The sequence below is a fragment of the Diaporthe citri genome (genome assembly GCF_014595645.1).
Source record: "Diaporthe citri strain NFHF-8-4 chromosome Unknown scaffold_14, whole genome shotgun sequence".
NCBI lineage: Eukaryota > Fungi > Ascomycota > Sordariomycetes > Diaporthales > Diaporthaceae > Diaporthe > Diaporthe citri.
Window position 1 is genome coordinate 375,632 of NW_025064859.1, and position 19,067 is coordinate 394,698.

At 44.8% G+C, this 19,067-nt stretch overlaps 4 protein-coding genes across 4 annotated transcripts; 3 read left to right on the forward strand and 1 right to left on the reverse strand.

Annotated features, from left to right (window-relative positions):
• Positions 1 to 5,710: 5,710 nt before the first annotated feature.
• On the forward strand, positions 5,711 to 10,817 carry INS49_005052 (uncharacterized protein; the record flags this gene model as incomplete). The annotated part of the gene is made up of 4 exons (XM_043165839.1): positions 5,711 to 6,367; positions 6,440 to 7,218; positions 7,352 to 7,644; positions 7,699 to 10,817. 4 exons carry the CDS (start codon positions 5,711 to 5,713, stop codon positions 10,815 to 10,817), a joined length of 4,848 nt encoding a protein of 1,615 aa, XP_043017602.1.
• A 465-nt stretch (positions 10,818 to 11,282) lies between these two features.
• On the reverse strand, positions 11,283 to 11,868 carry INS49_005053 (uncharacterized protein; the record flags this gene model as incomplete). The annotated part of the gene is made up of 2 exons (XM_043165840.1): positions 11,283 to 11,555; positions 11,710 to 11,868. 2 exons carry the CDS (start codon positions 11,866 to 11,868, stop codon positions 11,283 to 11,285), a joined length of 432 nt encoding a protein of 143 aa, XP_043017603.1.
• A 1,706-nt stretch (positions 11,869 to 13,574) lies between these two features.
• Positions 13,575 to 13,952, forward strand: INS49_005054 (uncharacterized protein; the record flags this gene model as incomplete). Its single annotated transcript, XM_043165841.1, has 2 exons — positions 13,575 to 13,776; positions 13,834 to 13,952. The coding sequence occupies 2 exons, from the start codon at positions 13,575 to 13,577 to the stop codon at positions 13,950 to 13,952; spliced, it is 321 nt and encodes a 106-aa protein (XP_043017604.1).
• A 2,124-nt stretch (positions 13,953 to 16,076) lies between these two features.
• Positions 16,077 to 19,017, forward strand: INS49_005055 (uncharacterized protein; the record flags this gene model as incomplete). Its single annotated transcript, XM_043165842.1, has 5 exons — positions 16,077 to 16,546; positions 17,448 to 17,591; positions 17,683 to 17,915; positions 17,966 to 18,065; positions 18,129 to 19,017. 5 exons carry the CDS (start codon positions 16,077 to 16,079, stop codon positions 19,015 to 19,017), a joined length of 1,836 nt encoding a protein of 611 aa, XP_043017605.1.
• Positions 19,018 to 19,067: the final 50 nt, after the last annotated feature.

Below are 19,067 nucleotides of genomic sequence, written 5' to 3' on the forward strand. Positions count from 1 at the left end.
CAAACCTTAAAATTATTTAGTTATTAATATATAACCTTATAAAGCAAGTTAATAATAAGGCAGCACTTACTTTAAACGTTATATATTTATTTTAAATATTTATTGCGTTTTATATTATTTTAAAATATTAATAGGGTTTGATTACGCCATTATTAACCTTTAGAGGCTTTATTAATATTTAATTTTATAAGATTAAAGATGCTGCTGTTGCAAAAGTAAAAGAAAATAACCCGTTTTAAACCAGGCAATTTAATATTAAGATTAGCAATATTTCTTAGTTAAGCAATTAATTAGGTTTCTTAGCGAAGTTTATAAGAACTAGCATTATATAAGAAGTTATTATTGCTTAAAGAAACACTAAAATTAAGCTATTTATTTAATTGAATTAATAGCTAAAGTGTTGTAATAAAGGACGTTATTTTAATTATAAAAGGGAGGTAAAATTAGCATTATAGTGCTTTATTAAAAGGGATAGGATATATCTAGCTCTTATATATAAAAACCTACTTAAATAAGCTAATTTAATTAAAAAAAAGCAGGAAAGGGCTTTTTTAAATTATATCCCTAAGAGTATATATAATTAAGCATTGTTTTACCTAGTTAGTTAAAAGCAAGGCAGCCAAACTAAAGTATTTAATATTCTTTTAATTTTTAAGCTAAATAATAATGTTTTTTTGGCTATATTAGGGCGCTTAAGTAAAGCTAATATGCTTAAACTAGGAAGGGATGGTATAGGTAGCGGGAATATTATTAATGTTAATAAAGGTAGTGGTGATAGCAATTAGCTTATATTAGTACTTATAAATGCTCTTAATAGCCGTTTAATGCCTTAGTAGTTGGCTTTGCCGCTGCTGGTATTATGAGCAGCTGGATATATATATATATTGCTTACGGCCCCTTTTTTTATTAAAGTGCTAGTAATAAAGATTACGCTGCCTTTATTATATTATCTATTAATATTTTTATTATCCTTAGTAATGCTTAATAGCTTTAAGGGTAATAGGTTATTGGATAACTTTCTTTAGTATGTATATTGTTAAAGGGCTAGGCATTATTAAGAGAAGTAAGAGATAGGTTGCTTAATTATAAAGCTTTAAAATACAAGCTTAAGCATATTTAAAAACCTTTTAATATAGCTAGATGGGTAATTTATTAATCATTAGTTTAAGAAGGACTTGGAAAGCTTTTTTTATTAATATATAAAGAACTTTATATAGGAATGCAATGTATTAAAGAAGGGTATATTAAGCTTATTAGCATTTTTAAGGGCAATTAAGGGCTTTAGTAATAATGCTATTAGTAAAAGTAATTAATTATAATATATTTATTATATATAAGAGGGTATTTTAAGTATTGCTTTTATTATTATGGTGGTAGTAGATAAAAAGTAATAAAGTTAATATTAATACTTGCAATATAATAGGTTTTATAAATTAGCTCAACCTACTTATACTTATTATATCTTAATATAAAATATTAATTTCCTTTATAAATTTAATATTAATTGCAATAATAATATTATTAATAAAAAGATAAAAAGCTAAATTATTTAATATAAAAATTATATTATATTTATAATTTTTTTTAATAGTGTTATAATAGTTTAAAGTTAGTGCATATATATATTATATTTGCTTTAACTTATACCTTCCCTAACTATATAAACTACTTTTTTTATTACCTTTTATTTAGCAATGGAAAGCTTTTAATGCTTTAAAATAATAATAATTAAATATATTATATGATTAAAAGGTTATAAGTTTAATTTTATTACTTTAAATTATTAAAAAAGTTATTATTATTAAATTTATTTTTGCTACTTAATAATATTTGCTTATTATCTTTTTATATAATTAATACTTAATAAGGTAATTTTATAAGATATAATTATAACTTTTAAATAGCCTTAATATTTAATAATTAGCTAATATACTTTTTATTTAAATTGGAGTTAATTTAACTTAGTTGTTATATATTAATGCTAGCCCCCTATTTAACTACTTTGCCGTTGGTATTAACTTATACCTTCCCTTATTTATAAGGTTATTGCTTTCCTATGAAATGTATTAATTATTAGGCTAGCTTGCTGGCTAATTAATATAGTTATTATTAAACTAAATGTATAATAGAGAGGTTATAAGTTTAATAACAAGTATGCTAATTAGGCATTAAGCTAGCTTGCAATTAATATACTTTTTATATATATTTTTTATTTTAATTACTTAAGGCAATTACCTTCTTAATATTATATATATATAAAATGTTGCTTATTAAATATTATAGAAACAAGGCTATTTAATATAGAAATTATATTATATATATAACTTTTTTTAATGGAGGTATGGTTATATAAAGTTAATTGTTTAAATGCTAAGTATATTAATATAATGGATTATTGTTTTATGCATTAAGTGTATTTAATTGCCTTTAAGGTAAAAACCTTTTAATAGGTATTTAGGAATAAATAATATATTATTTAATTTATTTAATTAAGCTCTTTTTTATGGTATACTTTTTATAAATATATATTTTATAATTATTAATATATGTTATATTATAATTAAGGTATTATGGCAAACTTAATTAATAAGCATAGCAGTATATATTATTAAAAGCATTTAAATTACTTATATATTATAATACTTATAATGGTAATTAAAGCTTAAAAAATATATATATTGTTAATATATGTATTAAAGTATATAATTAATTAGCTATTTGATTAATTTAAGCTTATTTTGGTTTAAGAATTATAGTTTTTTAAAAGTAATTTTAAATTGCTTTTATATTTAAAGTAACCTTATATATTAAGTTAATAAGAAACTGCCGTTAATCCTTCTGCATATGCTATTAATCTTTATAATATTAAAAGTGGCAATAAATATGCTTTTTTAAATTATTAAAAAATGCCTTAATTGGGTTGAAATTAAGCAAGTATAAAGGTAAATATTTAAGCTAAATGCTAGCCTAATTATATAGCTGTTGAAGGTTATTATGAAAGTAGAAATTAATATTATTTATTATTAATATTAAGTTAGGCCTTAAGAATAGTAATATTTTAAGTAAAATTTTATTTTTAATAAAGTTAATAAAGCCCTAATTGTTTATATTGCCTTTATATATAGATAAATTAAGTATGTTTATAATTATAAATGCTAAAAACACTTAATATTATATATTGCGATCTTTATTATTGCTAAGTATAAGTTTCTTTAGCTTAATGCTTTTTAGCAATTATTTTATATATTATAGCTTATTTCTTTTATTTATATTAGATTTATTAATAAAAATAAACTAGTTTATATAAAGTTTTTAAGTCTTAATAATTTAATTAGCTTAAATAAGGTGGTTTTGTTAGGTAGTAATTATATTTATAGTTTTCTTATTTTATTTAATTTTTTTAAGTGCTTAGCTAATAATGCTTTGGGAAATGAATAAATTAAAGTTATTTAGTAATTATTATTGCATTTTATCTTGGTATAAATTATTTTTTAAAGCAAGATAATTAAGGAAGGCTTGGGTAATAAGAATATATATTAGAAAGGGTGGATAATTAAGATTTAAATTATATATATTATAATGGAAGTTAGTTAATTAAATAGCCCTGTATAGGCTGCTTAGCTTAATAATAATGCTATTTATTAAATTCCTCTTTTTTAGCTTTTAAATTTATTAATTAAAGTACTTTATAGTTCTTGCAATAGTGGCATTATTTGCTTAGTTGATATTTAGCAGCCTTTAAATTATATAAAGCTTTAGGGGGGTTAGGTAATAGGATATAGTTATAAAACTACTATAGATTGATTTACGATAATTAAAATATATAGCATAGCAAAAAATACGGCGTTATAAGGGTTGTGGGATAAGTAATTATGGTTAATAGTTGAAAAGGGCATGATATGATAAGTGCATATGATTTTTGGTGTAAGGTATTATATGCAGGCCACTAGCGCCAAAATGGAACGTTTGATTGCATATGAGAGTAGTGCTGTGCGTTGTTCCGATTTCGGGTTGATGTTCCTGGTCCTTGGCCTGGATGACGACTCCGGTAACCGTATTGTGGCCTTTTCGACCGAGAACAACAGGATTATTTGCCCCTGGGAGAATATTTCTGTTCACGTGGAAGTAGACCCTGGTTCTCAGACGAAGCTCCTGTCACTCATGGTGCATCACATTCTAGTATCCGACATTCTAAGAGGTCTCGGTCAGGGTGACAGGATTCTGATCTACGATCCCCATCCAAATTTTGCTACTGTCTTATTGCGGATAGCCACACCGCGTGGGATAAGGGTGACTTGCATCACACATCCAGATGCAGCCGTGTCCATCGATTCCACGTGGCTGACTGTCCACGCAAATGCGACTGACAGTGAATTGTTCCGCATAGTCCCAGACAACGTCTCTGTCTACGTCGACTTTTCAGCACATGAGAACACTGTGATCATTGGAAAACGCATCAGATCACGGCTCCCGAAGCTCTGTAGGTCCGAGACCTTGGACACTCTCTTCAGCAGCACAGCGTTGATACCATCCCTCTCTCGAGCCCAGGATCTCCGCGATCGACTCAACTCGGCGCTCGTTTGGTCATTGAATTACCTCGAAAGCACGGATGAAACACGAATCCATGCTTTTGAAGTCTCGACCCAACAGCTTGCAGAATCTGAGAACAAAATCGCTCCTGCTGCCATTGTTGACTGGAAGCTGTGCACTCAAACGCCTGTTCGTCTCAAAAGTGCTTCCTCCCACGTCAGGTTTAACCCAAATCGGACCTACTGGCTGGCTGGACTTAGTGGCGGGCTCGGACAATCCCTTTGTGAATGGATGGTTCACCATGGAGCAACGAACATCGTAATCTCCAGCAGGAACCCGCGTGTAGACGAATCTTGGCTAGATGATATGCGTAGTCTTGGTGCTTCCCTCAAAATTTCGTGCTGGTGAGTAGTTCAAACGCAGCATCCACGAGTACTTTGGTATTTGTTGAAACTAACTCATCACTCAACTAGCGACCTCACTAGTGGTGAAGATGTGGTGGCGCTTCATACCGAAATAACCTCGAGTATGCCACCAATTGCTGGAGTTGTCCAAGGCGCCAGTAAGTGAAGTAGTCATTTCAATTTTCCCACTGATCAGTTCGAGTGAGGTGAGCCTACGTTGGCAAGTACTAATGTACCTCACTCTAACAGTGGTTCTCCGAGATACCCCCCTCCGCAGCATGACTTTGGACGCCTTGTTGAATGTCATGCAACCAAAGGTTCAAGGGAGCCTTTGCCTCAATGACCTTTTCCAACAGCCTACCTTGGAATTTTTCATATTTTTGTCTTCGGCAACTTCAATCATCGGGAATCCTGGCCAGGCAAACTATACTGCTGCCAATCTATTCATGTCCAGCCTGGCAGCGCAGAGAAGAAACCTCGGCCTAGCGGCGTCAGTCATGCACATCGGCCCTATATATGGGGTTGGCTATATCTCCCAGCTAGTTGCAGAGGGTAAAACCCCCTTTCCAAAGAACAACATCCGGTCAGGGGCATACATAGCCACTTCCGAGCACGACTTTCATGAGCTCTTTGCGGAGGCCGTGATGGCTGGATCCCCGGACTCTCTTGCTCCCGCCGAGCTGGTATCTGGAATTCGAAGGGTCGGTGCTGATGAATTAATCCAACCAATTTGGAGATCAGATCCTCTTATGAGTCACTTCATCCGCCATCTGCACATGGACGAACAAGTTGAGCCCACTGTCAAGTCCAACCGAGTTCCAATCAAAACACGCCTGGCAGAAGCCTCGGATCATGCACAGGTCGAACAAATTATTCGAGATGCCTTCTTGACGAAGATCCGGGCTTTGTTCGAGCACGAGGGCGATGACACTCAAGACACAGACTTGGAAGGTCTACGTCTAGATGGATTGGGTATCGACTCGCTATCTGCAGTCGAGATTCGGAGCTGGTCCATGAAGACCTTTGAAGTGAACATTCCTGTTCTCAAGATCCTCGACGGTGTCACCATTGGGGACCTGGTGGCTCTTGTCCTTGACAAGATCCCCGGGCGTTTGATTCCCCAAGTGGGTCACGTACCTTCGGCAGAGCAGAGCGAGTCCCAGGAGTCATTCAGCCAGTCTAGCGGAGAAGCCGTTACCAGGGACTCCACTGATACCAGCTGCTCATCCGAGATCGAAGAGACCTCAGAAGAGCCTACTATCAGCAAGTTCAGTAGAATCGCCAACCCCATCATCCAGAACTCCTTCAGATTGTCCTTTAGTCAGGATATGTTCTGGTTCCTATGGGCGTCGTTGGAAGACAAGACAAGCCTAAACCATACTGGATGGGCGCGATTGACCGGCAACCTGGATATCGCGAGGCTTGAACATGCAGTACGTCTTGTTGGCCAGCAGCATGAATCGCTCAGGACCTGTTTCTTCGTGCGAGACGGTACCCCAGTTCAGGGAATCATGGGCACCAGCACACTCAGATTGGAAGTCCAAAAGATTCAATCAGAAGACGAGGTACCGGTGACGCGGATGGCAAAGTTATTGCAGAACCAGATATTTGACGTGGAAAGAGGCAGCACAATGCGTCTGGTTCTCCTCTCTCTCTCACCGGAGAAACACTTTCTCGTATTCGTTGTGCATCCCCTCGCCTTCGATGGTACATCCTTCCAGGTCTTCTTGACAGAGCTTCTTAGCTACTACACTGATCCAGATCAGAGGAAAGATACACGGCAGTACTCAGAGTTCTCTGAGAAGCAACACGCCGACTTTGAGGCCGGCAGGTTCAGCGCAGAGTGCGATTTCTGGAGGGCGGAGTTTGCAACATTGCCTCTGCCTCTTCCTATCCTCAGGTTGTCCACAGCGACCTCACGACCTCCTTTGACAGCATTTGAGAACGAACAAGCAGTCTTGTGGATCAGCAGGGAGACCAAATCACAGGTCCAGGCTGCGTGTCGCCGGCTAAGAGTAACACCTTTTCATTTCTACCTCGCCGTGTTTAGGACATTGATATTGAGATATGCCCCTGATGCGGAGGATATTTGTATTGGGTTTGCCGACACGAATCGTACAGAGGACCAGACGATGGAGATGATCGGTACATTCGTCAACCTGCTCCCGCTACGCTTCATCACCAAAGGATCGGCAAAGTTCGAGAGCCTACTGCAGGATGCACGGAACAAAGCATATGCTGCCTTGGCTAACTCAGGCCTTCCGTTCCCGGCTCTTCTGACACAGTAAGTCTAATTACCCATTCCACAGACGCCTTGAGACGGCTACCTACGTACATGGGTGCTTACCAACTGTTAGTCTGGATGTTCCACGCTCCTCGACGTATACACCCCTCTTCCAGTGTTTTATAGACTACAGACTGGGCCAGCGGACTCAAGGCACTTGGGGCGATGTGGACCTCCAATTCATGGACTTCAAAAACCTCAGGATGGCGTACGATGTCGCTCTAGACATCGTAGATGAGCCTGACGGCCATTGTGTTCACATATTCGAAGTACAGAAAGACCTCTACGGCAGTTCTGGAGCCGAAAGGCTTTCCAAGAGCTACGAGAATCTTCTCAAGGCCTTTGCCGCGAACACGGTTCTAACACTGGATGAGCCAACCATATTCCAGAATAGTGATATTATGGAGGCACTTAGATTCAGTCAAGGTAAGTCGTGAATAGACCAGGCCGTGCTCTTACTCTGTCTGACAGGCAAGATAGGCCCGTCAGTCCCTACCAAGTGGCCACAGACGGTTAGTCAAAGGATCGACGAGGTCATTAAGTCAAAGCCCCAAGAGTCGGCAATCCAGCTCGCACAAGGTGAAACCTTCACTTATGGGGATCTTTCAAGCCACGCAAAGGCCGTCGCAGCGTCATTGCAAGCGTCCTGCATCGGCCATGGAACCCCGGTGGCCGTTCTTCAGGAGCCAACTCACCTGTGGATTGCTTCCATCCTTGGAATTTTCCGACTAGGCTCAGTCTACTTACCTCTCGATCTCAGTCTCCCATGGGCACGGCTCAAAGCCATGGTAAATGACTGCCGTCCCGGAGCTGTGCTTGTAGACCAATATACAAGGCACAAGGTCGACGAGCTGGGTGTAATACCAGGTATGGTGGTCATAGACGTATCGTCTCTTCATGACCTACATTTTGCGAGCCCGATTCGAAGCGCCTTTACCAAGGACAGCATGGCCGCCGTGTTGTATACTAGCGGGTCATCTGGCAGGCCCAAGGGTATCATGTTGACGCACCGAGGGCTGTGCAACTGGGCTGAACATGTGCCACCCATGTATGGTCTGGAGTCAGAGATCATTCTGCAGCAGACTTCTTCCACGTTTGACGTCTCGTTGATGCAGATACTGACTGCGCTCACTCATGGGGGACTGCTATGTCTGGTGCCGAGAAAGCTGCGTGGAGATGCGAGCGCCATCGGGAGCATCATGGCACGGCATAATGTGACCCTCACCTACGCCACACCTACAGAATATTCGTCTTGGATTGAACACAGTAGGCAGGCACTCATCCAGTGTGAGCACTGGAGGACAGCAATCTGCACCGGGGAGAGCATCCCGACGACCCTCCCAAAGAAAATCCTCTCTTTGAGAAAGGAGCAATTGCGCTTATGCAACCTCTACGGACCGACTGAGGCATCTCTGGCCGCAAGCGGCATGGCAGTTCCACATTCATCAGACCCAACGGCCCAGTCTGAGTCGCGAAATCTTGAGCTCGTGCCAGCTGGCCATCCGCTGCCCAACTATTCCATCTACGTGCTTGACGGCCATTTGCGACCATTACCTCCGGGAGTCCAAGGCGAAATATACATCGGAGGGCCTGGTGTTGGGCTAGGCTATCTGGGCAATCCCGAATTGACGGCTGAAAAGTTTGTGCCAGACGTACTTGAGCACCCTGACGGCCTTCCGATAAGCCCCAGCACCCTCCACCGCTCCGGCGACCTGGGCCGATGGCGAGAAGACGGCGCGCTGATGGTCGAGGGCCGCATAGAGGGAGATACGCAGGTCAAGCTGCGCGGCTTGCGTATCGATGTCAGCGAGGTGGAGCACGCCATCATGGTTGCAGCACAGGGGATGCTGTGCCAAGCCGTCGTGACTGCCCGCAAGCTCTCAGCTGATTCCTGCTTGGTACTAGTGGCCCATGTGGTCTTCAGTCAAAGCTGCCATGAGGACGATTTCGACGAGCACATACGCCAATTCCAATCAGGGCTGTACGGTCTGCCTCAGTACATGCGTCCTGCCGTCATTGTCCCAGTGCGCGATCTGCCCAAGAACAACGCTGCGAAACTCGACAGGAAAGCAGTAGCGAATCTGGTTCTTCCAAGACAGGAAAATGACTCAATGTCAAAGAACTCTGAAACATTGACAGAGACAGAGGTTTCCTTGAAGAGTCTATGGGAAGATGTCATTGGACAAGGTGTCCGCAACTCTACCAATATCATGCCCGGGACGGATTTCTTCCAGATTGGGGGAACGTCATTGTTGCTCCTGGCTCTGCGTACCCGCGTCGCAGAAATATTTGATGTCCGGATTCCGCTCATACGCATGTTCGACCACAGTACGTTGTCCTCAATGGCATGCTGGATTGACGACAGACGTGAGCAGCGGCAACAGCCTGATGACTTCGGCGGCACTGACCAAGTCATCGACTGGGACAAAGAAACGGAACTGCCTTCAAGTCTCTTGTCCCTGTGTCTGCCCGAAACAACGTCGAATGTTGCAGGTGCCAAAACTGTGGTACTCACAGGTGCTACGGGCCATCTGGGTCGAGGTCTCCTGAGCGCTCTAGTTCAGGATCCGAAGATAAAAAGGGTGCACTGCATTGGGATGCGAAACACAAACGCCCGCCGCGATATCTTGGAAGATGAAAAAATCAGAATCCACGAAGGTGATCTACATCTTCCCTCGTTGGGCCTGTCACACGACAATGCCGAGCGTATCTTTGACGAGGCCGACCTCATCATTCATAATGGGGCAGACATGTCGTACCTCAAGACATATGCCTCGCTCCGGAGGTGCAACGTTGAGTCCACCAAGGAGCTCGCTCGCATGAGTGCTCACCGCCCCATTCCCTTCCACTTCATCTCGACAGTGTCTGTCGGCCATATCATCGCGGATGCAAGGGCAGTCACGGCGGCGAAGGATGTGGAACTGCATGCAGATGGCGTACGAAAGCAACAGGATCCAACAGATTTCGTTTTCAGGCCCGTCTCAGTCGCGGCCTATCATCCGGCGAAGAGATCGGCCCCTGGGACCGGCTCGGCAGCCATGGCTCACGGCTACATAGCCTCCAAGTGGGCGAGCGAGTGCTTCCTTGAAAGACTGAACGCGCGCTTCCCAACTTGGCAGGTCTGGATCCACCGCCCAAGCCTCATTTCCCGCCGCGGCGACAGGACCGCCGAAACTGCGCCGGGCCTAGAGCTCGTGCAGAACATGCGCCACTACTCTTCGTTGCTGCGGGCTGTACCCATCGTCGCCAGAGGACGTGTGGGTGGTGTGTTCGATCTGGTTCAGCTCGAGACTGTCGTCGACGGTATCTTGAAAGCAGCACTTGATCAGCCGGAACGGGCCGGGGAGGCTGCAGGCGTGCGGTTCCACCATCACACGGGCGGGGTAGAGCTTCCTCTTGGAGATTTGCGTAGATGGCTCCTGGAAGATGAAGAGTGGGGCGGAAGTCAGGGGACGGCCGTGTCCGAGGTGGAAGAAATTGACCTTGCGGAGTGGACACGGAGAGCAGCGTCATTGGGCATGCACGAAACCATCGTGGCCATGTTAGGTGAGTTTATAGTGGCAGAAGGGGCGATTAAGGTGCCCAGGGTAGGAAAGTAGAAGCTATTAAGTACGCAATTGTGGTTTCTGGGCAACGCGAATTCCGGAGGGCAGTAAGGGTACACAAGACGGATCACGGTTAGGGCAAGGAAAACCAATATCATACAAACACGTTTTGCGTGGCTCACACAAGTGGTTGATTTCGTTCTTAACCCGTACTAATACGAAGCTGGATGCGGTCCCTGCGTTTAATGAGTTTTATATGATTATGAGTGGCAAAGCTTCAAAATTTCCAGCTGTGAGTTAAAGATATAGGCCGGCAAGTTGAGTCAGCATACGCCCACTTAGCTTCCGTAGTACGCCCATTTAGCTTTCAGCGTTGGCTTACCTAGTATAAGGAAATTAGCTATATGTATTATAAAATATTAATATTATAAGATTATTAATAAAGCATAGCTATAGCTATTTTAAAGATGTCTTATAGCTACCCCTTTATTTATAACTTAAAAGTTACCTTTGCGCCCTTTACGGCCCTTTGCGCCCTTTGCGGTTCTTTACGCCCTTTACGGCCCTTTGCGCCCTTTGCGGCCCTTTGTGCCCTTTGCGGCCCTTTGCGCCCTCTGCGCCCTCTGCGGCCTCTGCGCCCTTGCGGCCCTCTGCGCCCTCGCGGCCCTCTGCTCCCTCGCGGCCCTTTGCTCCCTCGCGGCCCTTTGGGCCCTCGGGGCCCTCTAAGCCCTTTGGGCCCTCTGGGGGCTCTGGGGGCTCTGGGTGCTCTGGGCGCTCTGGGCGCTCTGGGGGCTGCTTGTATTTTTAAAGTATTGCTTAAATTGGAAAATAGCTACCCTAGCTTTTTATATACGAGGTAAACTTAAAAAAGTACTTAGTTTTATTAATATAATATTAAGAAAAGGAAGTATTGGGTGGGCCAACGCTGGAAGCTGGGTAGGCGTACTGTGGAAGCTGGGTGGGCGTACGCTGACTCTCCATGCATCACCTCAACCCGGTTAAATTGGTTGCCTTTGATAAGATCGAGAAGGTGCATAAGCTTATATGCTATTTCGTCGACAGATTCCATAGTGTCGCTGGTTAGCGAGTTGAGGCTATCTCCCATGTCTGCATGGAGCCGTTTTAATTGCTAATAAATGGCATACCTAGTGAGATGGGTAACCACGCTAAAGTCATTGTACGCAGATTCCTAGTTGCAGTGCTTGCAGGCCATTCGCTTGGCTACTCCGTTTTCCTTTCGCACTTCGTAGACATTAAATTGTGTTACATTTAACGACAAAGGGTGTGACTCCCCTGGTCGCTTGCGCTTGTGGATCTCCTGTCCTTTTGGTGGCGATGTCGATGCTCTTGATTTCTAAGCTGCCCTGCTGCCAGTAGCATTCTGTGCGTTCGCCGGTAAAACGATAGGATAAAGTTTCGCGACTCTATAAGCTTTTTCAATGTGAAGTAAATGGCCACTATGCATAGGGTTGGTAATCTTAAAGTGCCACTTTTTATCCATGAGAAAGTTTGCAGTAGCCTTCCATTCATACCGGTCTGGTTTCCACCTTAACCGACTGCAGCCGGCGTCCTATGGGCTTATATCGCTATCCATCCAACACCTAAGGTCATGCCGGTTGGCGTCTTGATTAAGACTGAGGCAAATATTAAAGCCTAGGCCTAGTATAATGGGTGAAACCGTTAATATAAGATCTTTAAAGGTGTTGAATTTTGGGTTGCGAGATCCCTAGTTTATGCCAGTTGATATACGCTGCGGAGCGTCGCTGCCGTGGGAAGAGGATTCCATGGTATTATTGGCCTCCGAATGCACCCGGGAAATCAATAAAAGTGCCTCTCACGATTTGGGTGTTTAATGGTATTTAGGTTGATAAAAGGGGATGGAGCTTTGTGACTGCACGAAGCTGCAGGTCGCCTGACTAGCTTGCCCCTCCTCTTTATGATATGTTGGACGGGAAAATATTAGTCGCCGAAACCTGATGGCATCTGTGATTGCTTAATTACCAGCGGACGTATGTTAACCGTTCAACGCTGTTTTCCATTGACTGCCGCTGTAAAACGCAACTTAAAATGAACGACATGGTGCGCCTTGAGAAGGACCGGGGATTAATGTAAGTCTTAGACATCCAGGGCCCACTACATGTAACAAACGCGCTTAATATGCATTCCCGCATACTTAGTTCACTTGGTTTGGATTTTGGGGCCCAAAACTCCAAAATGACACTGGCGTTTCTACCGTCAGGTAGAACCAAACTAGAGATCCACCAAGTTCCACGGCCAGGTGTCCCTTCGTGCCCCAGCATATTCGAGTTCGCTGCGACCGCAGCCTATCAAAGCGGTATTATCGTCACGGGTCTACGGGCCGAGAAAAACCCGGACAGATTTCCCCTGAAGCATGCCGCGATGTATTGCGCGGGCGTGACGAGCCAAGCCGCACTGGTGAGCTTAACAGGTTAGTCTATCATCCTCGTCCTGAAGGCTTCCTGCTGATCTGAACATTGATTAGGGTCCGAGGTATTCCTTCCTCTTATCAACTCTGGGCATCTTACCACGGAAAAGTTGAACTCGGCTATTCGGTCGTATTTCAAACGTCTCCAGAAATCGGCCATATCGAAAGCAGACAGGGCAAACGTCTCCATCACCACCGTTGTAGTCACAATCCCGGACTATATATGCGCCGGCAAGGGCCGGCGATCCGATATAAATGTCGGAAAGCTCATGGGATATTTGAACCCCATCTTACTAGACTTATGGCCTGGTGTGGCGGTATACTATGCAGTTCAAGAAGGAAAGGCCGGTACTTCCTATGTGACAATGGCCTATAGTGACCTTCTCTACGACATCGACTTCGAAAAGAGACACAGGTTCTTCGAGGATATAGTTACAGGTCCTCACCTTAACCTAATGGTTGTTGACGGTGGAAGTAGCAGTACCAACCTGGAAGTGCAGAACAGCTTGTTTAAGGATGGGCAGCTCCACAGCAGCGTGTCTAGTGTTGGCAACTACTGGCCTCCAGGTAAGCCCCTGCATTCTGTACCTGCACATTTACTCGGGGTATCTGAACAGAACATAGGCACGATAGGCGGGAGCCACATCGCGAACAGGGAAGTCCTCAAGGTCCTGAGGGAGGAGCTTTCTCCCTTGATTGCTCGAGGATTGGTCACCCCGGACGACCTGACCGCATTCGTTTAGGACTTTGAACGTATCAAACATAAATTGGATTATGGGGCCTATATACGTGATGGTCGCAAGATCACACTTCACAGCAGAGGACGTCTTGTTGCGCTCGAGCCCCAACGGACCCGAGCAATATTTGCTATTGCTTTCGATTTGGGACTCGCAGCCATACGAGAGCAGATAATCCATCTGATCGAATTGGGCAGACATTTTGCGATTCTTTTCATGGGCGGCAGCTACGGGAGTCTTGGCCTTCGCCAGCAGGTGAAAGACTTGATTAGGGATATTCTCTCCGAGTACGATAATGAGGTGACAATTAAGTATGCTTTCTTAATCGGCACAGACGGCATAGACAGAGGGACACCCTTTCCAGGCGAAGATGCTGAGGGCAGTGATGGAGACCGGGATAGCGAGGACGGACAAGGAGCCATAGAATGGCATGAAGCTTACCCGTAAGTATTTACCATTTGCCCGTGAAACAAGTCGCAACCTGATAAATTGACGAAATAGCATGTCAGCCGTATCAGCAGGAGCTGCCCTTTGTGTCTTCTCTCTCCCGTCTCCAGTGAAATTACTGCGAGGCTCGGCTATTGGTGTTCATCGTGTGTTTTACAGGAACGATGTGAGCTTGGGCGATGAGAATGCCTATTTACTGCTTGGAGCTGGGATACATGAGCTGTTTACTGCTGATTTCCGCCAACGCCTGAACGGAAAATGAAAGGCTGATTATACATATGAGCTTATCTGTGAGCCCAATTATCGGCACGCAGGTATTGAGACCAGGAGAGGGCGTAGGCTTCCAGTAGGGGCCCCTCAAGACGTCCTCAATACTCCGCTGTCGATGTACGAACTGGGATTTTCGATTGCCCCTAACGAGATTGCGAACGGTTTTGTCCAATTCTCACTCGAGGGATCGCGGATAGAGCGGCTCGCAGCCGGTGAGGACGAAAACCTGATCACCCAAAAGTTGATTCCCTTCACACTTAGCTGTTTCAAGGTTGACCGAAAGGGGATAAAGACACCGCATCCTTTGGATAAAAAGTTCTGCGGTGTGTTGAGAACTGACCCAGGCTCCAGGCTACTTGAAGCCTACGGTGTCCGCTCTTTTCCGGCATGGTGCACGTCTTGCAAGGAAGAGTTGGCAAGGAAAATATACTCATGTTAAACTTGCTTTACAGCATGGTGTTGGCCGTGCCATCTAACTAACGAGAATCATGCGGCCGCCTATTGAACATATTTCGATAGACATGGATGGAGACAGAGAAGATGTGTGGCGTATGCTATGAATAGCCCCTTAACGAGTTATTTGAGCCTGAAAAATGCAATGAACCACAACAGATATCGCAGCTTAGCGAAATTCAAAGATTGTCTCAAGGCATTCCTTCGCTATTCCCGCGGGTTGATTGCTGTGACTGGTGACCGGTGACGGGACGGCTAGCCACCATTGGACAAGACTGCGTGCAAATATGCGTCGAGCGCATCTTAGCGAAGCGCTAAAACGCTGCCAAGGGTTTCACAGCTTATTCACTGTTCGGTTCGCCCGTCTCCTTGCTTCCAACGCACGCTCTTCCCCCATTTACAGCGTAATCCCTAGCCCGGCTCCAACCTCCTGTTCAACTTTCTGAAATGGCAGTAACAGCTCGACAGTCAACTGCGAAGCATAGTCGTGTAGATTTCTCATTGAGTTTACACTTTCATGGTGGAGGCTCAGGGTTTCAAGCATGCGCACGTGCGATTCCCCTGGCTAACCGACTTTAGATAGTGCGTAGACCCCATGGATGATCTTACTGCTTCAAGCCATCTGTTTGCCTGCTGGGAGGTTAGCATCAGGCTGCACATGCAGGTCACGGAACGGCCTCGTGGTCTGATCGTTCCCTTTTCAGTCAGGGCCGACCCCTGAACCAGAAGAGCCTATGGAGCTTTCACGTAGGGAGCGATTTGGCTTTGATATCTGATTTTTATGAAGCGTTCTCTTTGACAAGTTGTCGTGTATTCTTCAGTTGCTGTTCATCTCCTCTTGGTTAACCTCGCAAAATGCCAAGGTACAATAGCCAGGGCAAGGGAAGCCGAAAAAACAGGAACCAGCCGCATACTCGAAGTACAATTCCGGGCGGCCCGGAAATGTCTGCCTTAACATCAATGGACCGAGGCACGCGAGGACCATGTGCAACTCGGAGGAGCATACCCGAAGGCTCCTGGGACTCGGAATTAGGCTTGGCTTTTACGCCGGATGGCGACATAAATGACTCCGACTCTGATGACAAGTCTGGCTTTGATGAAGAATTCGATCTTGAGCTTGACGACGACTGGGAACTTGACCTGGGGAGCAAGAAAGGCAATGATGGTGATAATGATATGGAAAGTCTTGCCGAAATTGAAGAAGAACTGCGTACCTTTGCGTCCGACTCAGCTCCACTGCCAGAGGGTGAACTTGCTGAGCTGGATGAGGTGGATGAAGACGATCCGGAAGCGTTGTTCGACGGCAATGTCGCATTTGACGAGTACTATCGGAGAGGCATGGACGCCACAGATACAGATAGTTTTAAGCGAAAGGAGTACACCAAAGGCACGGAGACTCTCATAGCCAACACCGAGCGCATGTGGGAAAGGTACGTGGTCACTCGTCTTCTGCTTTCCGGGCTGTTTGAAGTTGACCCGGCTGTATATTCGTCGCTGTTCATCCTAATTAACACTTCCTTGCAGCTTTTGCAGCAAAATTCTCAGAAAGGACAACTCGAAGCATCAACTCTTAGTTATCAACTTTAAAACAGTGCTTTGGTTTCTGAACTGGTATCTTGGCCAACGGACTGGTCCTGGGGGCCGGATGAAGCGCCGTGTTCGTTCTCGACAATCACTTATCACGTTCTGGTGTTGTTTCCGTCTTGCTTTTCAGAGGGCGACTTACCGGAAGATCGATGGACAAATCGACCGTGATATGATGCACAATGTAAGTTGTAATACAGCTGGAAAGAATTTCTGCTCTAGCTGAGTCGGGCGGAGAAATTATACTATTTGCTATTGTCACCCTTATATCTCCTATACTGGCAGCCAGGACTCTAATCTATATTCTAGGGTCTCGTGCAGCTATCTAAACGTCATAAACTCACACACAAGACCCGGGAGAATAGGTCTATGACGCTTAATGACCTGAGATTGCAGATCGAGACCACACTTCGCACAACGGAGAAAGGTTTCCAGTTAGGAGAACTGCGTGTGCTGGCCGTGCTCTTCCTTCTTCTGCTGGCTCTACAGGGATCACGCCCACGCTCAATTCCAGAGCTTCTTTTTGGGGACATTTAAGTAAGTCCAACCTCTTACTCAGTAAACCTGTATTTCCTCTTTGACCTTCGTATGAAATAGGTTTTCCTCATTCGTGACCCCAAGAGCCCTCAAGGCCCTCCCAGACTTGTGCTACAGTTCATAGTTGCATTCACCAAGAAATACCTTGGCCCAAAGGCAGAGTAGGGTATCCCCGATCTTGTCCCAAGGATAGTATCTGACTCATCCCAGGAAGACGTTCATTGTCCCGGAAATACTCTATGACCCGAGTCTACTTTTGAGCCCGCATGTGTTCCTCCTGGCGATTCTTTTTCGACGTCACGCCTTCATGTTAGAGAGCCTGAATGACAACCCGCATATGCTCAGTGAACTACAGTTAGTGGAAAATGCAACTTTGCGCCTTAAAAGGGTCCCTGTGCTTTTCCTGCAATCTGAACTGGAAGCACTGACAATAGTATCTGTCTAGCGTTCACCCCAGTGGCAACGAATTGCCACTGAGTCTGAAAGACGAGATCAAAGGCAGATACATCTTTCGACGTTGTGTCAAGACAAGTATCGGCTTCTCCATGAGCAACCAGCCTATTAGCCAAGGAATGATGGGCGGGTGGGTGAAACGGATCGGACTGCTACTGGGCTTCGAGCGTAATACGATCTGTTATAGTCTCCGTTATATGGCAGGCAACAGTCTCGACCAACATGGTAAGCAGCCGTCTCCTGTCCCCTAGACCTTGGACTAAGCCGAAAATTAGGCTCGATCAGTGAAGCCCTTCGCAATCTGGTGCTGGACCACGCGCCTAGTTCAGACACCTTCCAGAAACACTATCTCAATCGCAACGTGTGTGCAGACTTGTAGGTAGCCGATTTGGGTGCCATACTACTACATTCTGACATAATGGTTCTAACTCTACATAGATGGGCGATTCATCGTGCCCAGGAGCCTCAGCAGGAGCTGATAGCACAAGCCACAAGTCACGGGTCTTCGAGGAACTCACGGCGACCCATCGGTCTCACTCGCATACAAGCCAACGCGCTCAAGAACAACCCCCAATATGTTCGATTGACAGAGCAACTGTCTCAAGTACCAAAAGGGCCACAGTGGGCAGAGAAACGGCAGAAGATTACCAACCAGCGCAGGGCTCTCATGGGCAAATTGAGAGACAACGAGGTGAAGAGGATCAGGGAAGAATGGACGCATAAACAAGCGGTTGAGGACATTGAGCGCCAGATACAAGGGAACCCAGGAGATTTCGAGCCTAGCGCCGCCCGAGTGTGTCCTCCCATGAGTACAGCTCAGCAACAAATGTTCGAGGCACTCCAGGCACCGCTTGTGAACGACCTCAGCGCCCAATTCCAACGCAGGACTACTGCAGTACTTGCTGTTGCTACCTACTGTCGGGTAGAAGAGCCTCTGAACATGAGCAATCAGATGTGGTGTAAACCGGCTGTGCGACGGCCCCCTCCGCCCCCGGAGATCGACTCGGAGCTTAATGCATTGGATCGGGCCCGCAAGCTCAGAAATTCGGTCTTCGGCCAGGTCGGACAAGTGCGCAGATGCTTCGTATGCGTTTGGAAAGCACTTACTCTATCCTCTTCAGACGAGAACTTGCCATCTCTAACTCCCGAGTTCTATAACAACAACTCTCTGACCAGGCATTTCATCAGAACCCATCTAGATCCGATGGACGACGATGCAGTTGCGGACTACCCAATCTGTGTGCCTGTGGTGCGGCTGAACAGCAAAATGCACTTGCGAAACCATGCCGAGACTGCTCATGGTTTGAGGTCATACTTCTTGAAGTAAGACAGCAGATTGGTGGGCAGGCACATCTGGGACACGGCCTCGAGGTCAGT